The sequence below is a fragment of the Dryas octopetala genome, chromosome 5, assembly GCF_963921425.1.
Source record: "Dryas octopetala chromosome 5, drDryOcto1.1, whole genome shotgun sequence".
NCBI classification, from domain to species: Eukaryota; Viridiplantae; Streptophyta; class Magnoliopsida; order Rosales; family Rosaceae; genus Dryas; species Dryas octopetala.
This window is the reverse complement of record NC_141370.1, coordinates 14,184,754-14,190,490: the sequence shown is the minus strand read 5'-3', so window position 1 is coordinate 14,190,490 and position 5,737 is coordinate 14,184,754. Positions and strand designations below refer to the sequence as shown.

At 36.3% G+C, this 5,737-nt stretch overlaps 1 protein-coding gene across 1 annotated transcript; it reads right to left on the bottom strand.

Annotated features, from left to right (window-relative positions):
* Positions 1 to 219: 219 nt before the first annotated feature.
* Positions 220 to 2,741, bottom strand: LOC147284609 (protein BZR1 homolog 1-like). Its single transcript, XM_086244555.1, has 2 exons — positions 2,239 to 2,741; positions 220 to 1,559 (listed from the first exon to the last, which is right to left on the bottom strand). The coding sequence occupies exons 1-2, from the start codon at positions 2,461 to 2,463 to the stop codon at positions 831 to 833; spliced, it is 954 nt and encodes a 317-aa protein (XP_086100681.1). The 5' UTR covers positions 2,464 to 2,741; the 3' UTR covers positions 220 to 830.
* Between the last annotated feature and the right edge of the window lie 2,996 nt (positions 2,742 to 5,737).

Here is a 5,737-nt window from a genome sequence, read left to right as displayed (position 1 = left end):
GAAAATCAGATTCGAACTTATTGCACTTCTCATTCACCTCCTACTACTTGTACTCCCAATTTATGATTCTTTGTATGCTGAAACACCTACCTTATGAACCCCCAGATCAATTATTTTGAACAATGACTACTGATATGTACTGAGCATGCATCACTAAATGTGTTTGGTTGAGACTAACTACCGATTCGAATTATGGAGAACTAATAAGAACTTTAAACATGGAATGAAGATTGATGTCATCGATTACTGATAAAATACTAAAATCTAAAAGAAAGAGACTATTTCTGACAAGATAGATCTAATAATACCTTCAAGAAGTTTGAGCATGTTTTCTCGATAGGGTCTACAAAGGAATTTATGCTGAGAAGACGCATTCTCTGTGTTTGAAGCTCGTGAGACTATCCCACTGATGACAACTTAATAAGGGGCCTATCAATGAAGAATTGAAGATATTTCAAACATAATTGGGAGAAAATAGCATCCCCAATCTTAACTTGCTTGAGTTTTTCCCCTCACATGAAAGATTTGAGAATTGCTGGCCTTATGTGAAGTGTGCCTAAGAAAACTCGCTCTTTAACCAACAAATCCAATAGATTAGATTCCTGTAATGGCTCCAGGAGAGAGTAAACTGTACATTTAAAGAAATACATGATACACCAAATATGATTTTGAAGTCTCCCCAATTGTAGCAGAAGTCAAAGTAGACACCAAGAAATGCTACTCAGCTGCCAAAGAAAACCAATTACCATTGAGAAATGCCCAGTGAAATCCACATAAAGATCCTCCCTTCTGGTTATACACAATCTCAAGGTAAATCTTCTAGTGGATTCTTAACCATGGTTCTTCCCATTCCCAAGCGTAAGCTCCAGATCTTCCACTCCTATCTCATGTATTCTCTCACCCTCCCAAGCTTTCACCCTGCCGCTCTCAAACTCAAACTCTGAGCCTCGTGCCCTCTCTGCAGTGCTCCCCCAACCTATTCCCCCATGCCCATCAACAGTGTTCTGAAGAACACTCTGCTCCGCCACTGGTTTCATAAGATTAAATGTGGGCGAAGGTGGAGCGACTGAAGGTGCCCCTGTCTGGAAACTGACCCAACGACCGGAGTCCACAGTGGAAGCATCGGACTCATCACATTCTGGTATTGTGGCAGGTGTAAGATGGTGGCGACGCGTAGGGCTTGAAGGGGCAGAGGCTGCAAAAAGAGGGTGGCGCAAGGAGTTTAGACAGCCATTAGTAAGGGACTCCCAGTCATTTTTTCGCTTTGAACCTCTAGAGGTTGGAGAAGAAAGAGGTGGAGTCACAGGAGCACTATTGGATATTCTAAGAGGAGGAAGATTTGTAGGAATGGAAGCTATGTTGCGCAGGAATGGAAGAAGGTAAGAGGATGGGTTTGCATCAAAACGAGTTGGGCTTGGGAAGGAGGAGGATGAGGGGCTGGCATGGTAGGATGGTACAGGACTTGGGAAGGATGAGGATTGTGGGCTTGGTTGAATAGAGGAGCATGCACTCATATTTGTTGGAGTGCCTGCAATTTCAATTGGAGGTGGCCTGCATCCCTGAATACAAAGTGGGTAATTAGTTTAACACAATGATTAAAAAATAATGATATCATATGAATGAAGAAAATGCTTAAGAGAAAGCTAAGCTGCAAATTTTGCTTTGAAAATCATGTTTTTTCACCTAATATCAGTTGGATTTCAACACATTGGTACATGGAGCAGAGTAAATTGATGACCTTCTGCATACAGATCAAATCAACTATTGAAAAACAAAAGTGCATGATTAAATTACAGCCCTTTCATCATTAACTTCCAAAAAACCATGGAAAATGCACTAAGAGACCAGAAAAAAGAGACCCTTTCATGATAATCCAGATCCCAACTCATAAGAGAACCAGAACAGAGAAAGAGAGATAAGAACCTGTGATATCATTCGATTACAGTGAAGAAAACCAAAGGGTTTTTTTAATTTGATGGAAGAGATTAATTAGTGAAAGAGAATCTTTCAAGAAACAAGCTCAAGAAGGCTAAAAGCCCCTTGCTTCACCCCTCCTTCTTCTCCAATGATCATCCAAGACCAAATCCCAAAAGGGAAATTGGGATGAAGGCAAGGACTTACAGGACCATAAGACACCAAAAACCAACATCAAGTTCATGCAGATCTATGAAAATCAAAAGCAAAACCCAATCTGAAAATTAGTGAAGCTGAACAACAGCAATGAAATGAAAGCCAAACCTTGCGGTAGGTGGTGCCATCTTCTTCAACGACCCAACCAGCTTCAGTACAGAGAGCTTTGAGGACCTCGTTGTTGTCACAGTGCTTGGGAAGCTTGTAGCTGCCCTGAGCTCTGAGACCAGAATAAATCTTAGCAGCAATGGCTCTTCTCCTCCTCTCCCTCCTCTTGTTGTTCTCCCTCTCTTTCCACGTCGGCAACCTCCCCGATGACCCACCGCCTGTCATCGCTTTCTCTTCTTCCAGCTCTAACCCCTTTCAACTTTCTCTCTCAAGACCTTGTTTCCGTGTGGGGGAGAGGGAGAGAGAGAGAGAGAGAGAGAGAGAGAGAGAGAGAGAGAGGGGAGGTGTGTGTTGTAGTGGGAAGAGAAGAATAGAGAGAGAGAGAGACTACTTCTCAGCCTTTCTCACGAGGAAAGTGCTTTCTTTATTCAAGAGAATTGTGTGAGCAGAAATGCCACTCGGATTCTTCTTTTTTTTTTTTTTTTTTCCTTTTTTGTTTCGGCTATCCCTTCCCCACTCACACAAATCATGCAGTCTATGCAGATTGTGAGATTGCAATTTGCCCATGAAATTTATAAGAGTGGATTTTTACAGAGGGTAATTAGGTTTTAATACTCTGCTAGGAGTTAAAGACGAAATGAGAATTTTAATTTCTCGTTTACAGATACAAAAAAATATATATTTCTCATGGAAGAATCCAAATCTTGTGTGGGGTGAGTCATAAGGTTGAAATGACCATTTGTATAGTTTTGACCGTTAACTTAGATGTTTAGTCATTAAATATAAGGGGTGTTGATGGAATAAATAAAAAATTTAGTGCCTAATTGGAATAAGTCCAAACCTGAGAAAATGTAAATGGAATTAAGCTTGGTTAGAAATGTCATAAAATTGTTCATTATGCACCCAAGCTCGATCCCACTCTTCGAATTAAAAAAAAAAAAAAAAACTCTTATATTACTTTTATGTTATCTTAATTATAGCAGTTGGAGAAAGAAAATTTCAAAGGCTATAATCATGAATTGAATTTTTTAGAGCTCCAAAATGTTTTGTTAATAATAAGCATGGCCAGATAAAAAGCTTTATGGAACTCGTATGGTAGTCTAGTGTAAAAAGGATTTGTGAGCATACATCTGAGTTATTAGACGTCTTCATACATACTCAACTAAGAATATTAAGAGTTATCTACTACGTGTGATTTGTGAGTAATTTTGTGTATTTAAGGCTTAAAGTCTTACTCTCAATAAGAGATTGTGTCGCAAGGATTAAAGAGAAAGAAAAAAATTATTAATATTATTTTAGACATGCAGGAGATGGTAAGCTACACAAGCCCAAGAAGAGTCAAAGTAAGGTCTTGCCAAAAGATGTGGATCTATCATCTATAAACAACATATATTCAGTTGAGCAAACACTGTATTCCCAGTTCTAAAATGGGGCAAAGTGATATGGCTGACTCCATTATTGACGGATGGTTTCAATAAGATTGCCAACTCAAAGCAAACTGAACTAGATTGAGTACTATCATTATGGTAGCATGGCCCTCTTCTCCTATTATATATATATATATATATTTTTTCTAATAATCTTCAATATTAGGAATTTCGAGTCTATCATACATATTTAATGCCTCAAGAGCATTTAAAATCTGTTGAGAGTAATGTGGAGCAATGTCTCACATCGGAAAACTATAACTTAGCATATGTGCTTATAAGTCTTGGAAATCTCCACTCATTGCCAATTAGTTTTGAGTTGGATGCTATAATTCTATCAAAATCCACACTTAAAAGTTTAAAATGTGTCATGTACTATTTTCAACTTTTAACACATTGTCAATCCAACATAACCCGATTATTATTAGGTTGAATTGGCTCGGATGGTATACAAATATACAATATCAGTTCATCCTTAATTGTAGTTGTCATATTCCGCCCGAGAATAATTTCAATGTTTGATTGGATTCTAATTTTATCTAGGGAAATTTTTGTTTGTGACCATAATACAGTCATGTAGTGTTATCAATTCACATGTTATAATATGTGTAAATAATAAATTTATACTTTTTAAAATATAATATTAATAAAAATACATGTGCTATAACATAGACAAATTAATATTATTGATCGGCGGTATTAGATTGCATCAAAGAGCATAAAATTACTCCTTGATCATTTTTTAATTTTATCAATAATCCCTAAACAAGATATTGGAGAAACTAAGAATATCCAAAAAAAGAAATCATCCAAATTAATGTAGATCAAGAATGACAGTATAAGGTTCATACACATTTAAGTTATAAATGGGCATACAATATATGAAAAAATTATTAAGTGTAAAGATATTATTGAACGATATATTTATATTACTATAGTATAATATTAATAATATTTATTCATATTATGACACGTTAGATTAATTACACCACTTGATAATATATCGATTACACACAATAATTTCTCTAACATACGAAACCAATAGTCAATCGATGCTGCTCAATTATTTGCTATAAAAAAAATTGAAAAAAGTATTCGTATTGCTCAATTATTTAGAAATACGCTCCTTTGATCCTTTCCAACAAAAAAAGAGAAATAGGCGTTAAGAAACGAAAATGAATAAAAATAGCAAGTAGGATTTTGACACATTTCTTATAATGGAAAATGGTATTAATTAAGTGTTGAATACTTGAATCCCAATCCAGGCGGCGGAGCAGCACGTGCGGATCCAGCTAAGGTTGAGAGGGACGGAAGCAGTGGCTGAACTTGGCACACGTGCGGTGGGTGGCGGGGGACAGAGAGCCGTGCGTGCCGTTGAAGCGGGGACCAACTGCCGTGTCTTCATTTTCCTAGAAAGGGGCTTCTGCTCTCAAATCTCAATCTCATCGGTCTTAATCGGTCCAAGAGCACCACGTGGGGCTCCATTCACCATTCCCTATCAATTATTCACTATAATCTTAATTGCTTCAATTTTACTATTATTCATTTATTTCAATTGCATTTCTTGTAATCTTGATCGAACTAACTACCTTATGTGGCACCATGTCATGTTGAAGATGGGTTAACATAAATTTTTAATTTTTAATTATTTACATATCTAATCTTGCTATTAATTATATAGGATCACCATTCAGCTGTCATATAAGTTGGTCAGATAAATATATACAAATAATATTACTTGTCCATTCTAAAATAAGCTTCTCTCACTTTTTTATTTGAATTCGTATCTTCTACTACTTTTATTTTACTTTTGATTTTAACCAATTTGAACCATATAGTATAATCTAATAATGCTTAAAAAAAAAAAAACAAAAGAGATGGATTCATAATACTTTAAGTGTTCATACTTCATATTCTTGAATTCATAACTCTGGCCTTAGATTTGTAATATATGGTTTTTTGAGTTGTTGGTATATGTTTTGTTGCATGTATCAGATCAATCCATTTTTTACCCGGAGAAGTTTCATTTTCATATGGGCAATTCATCGATGTTGTTTGTGTTAGATAGCTAT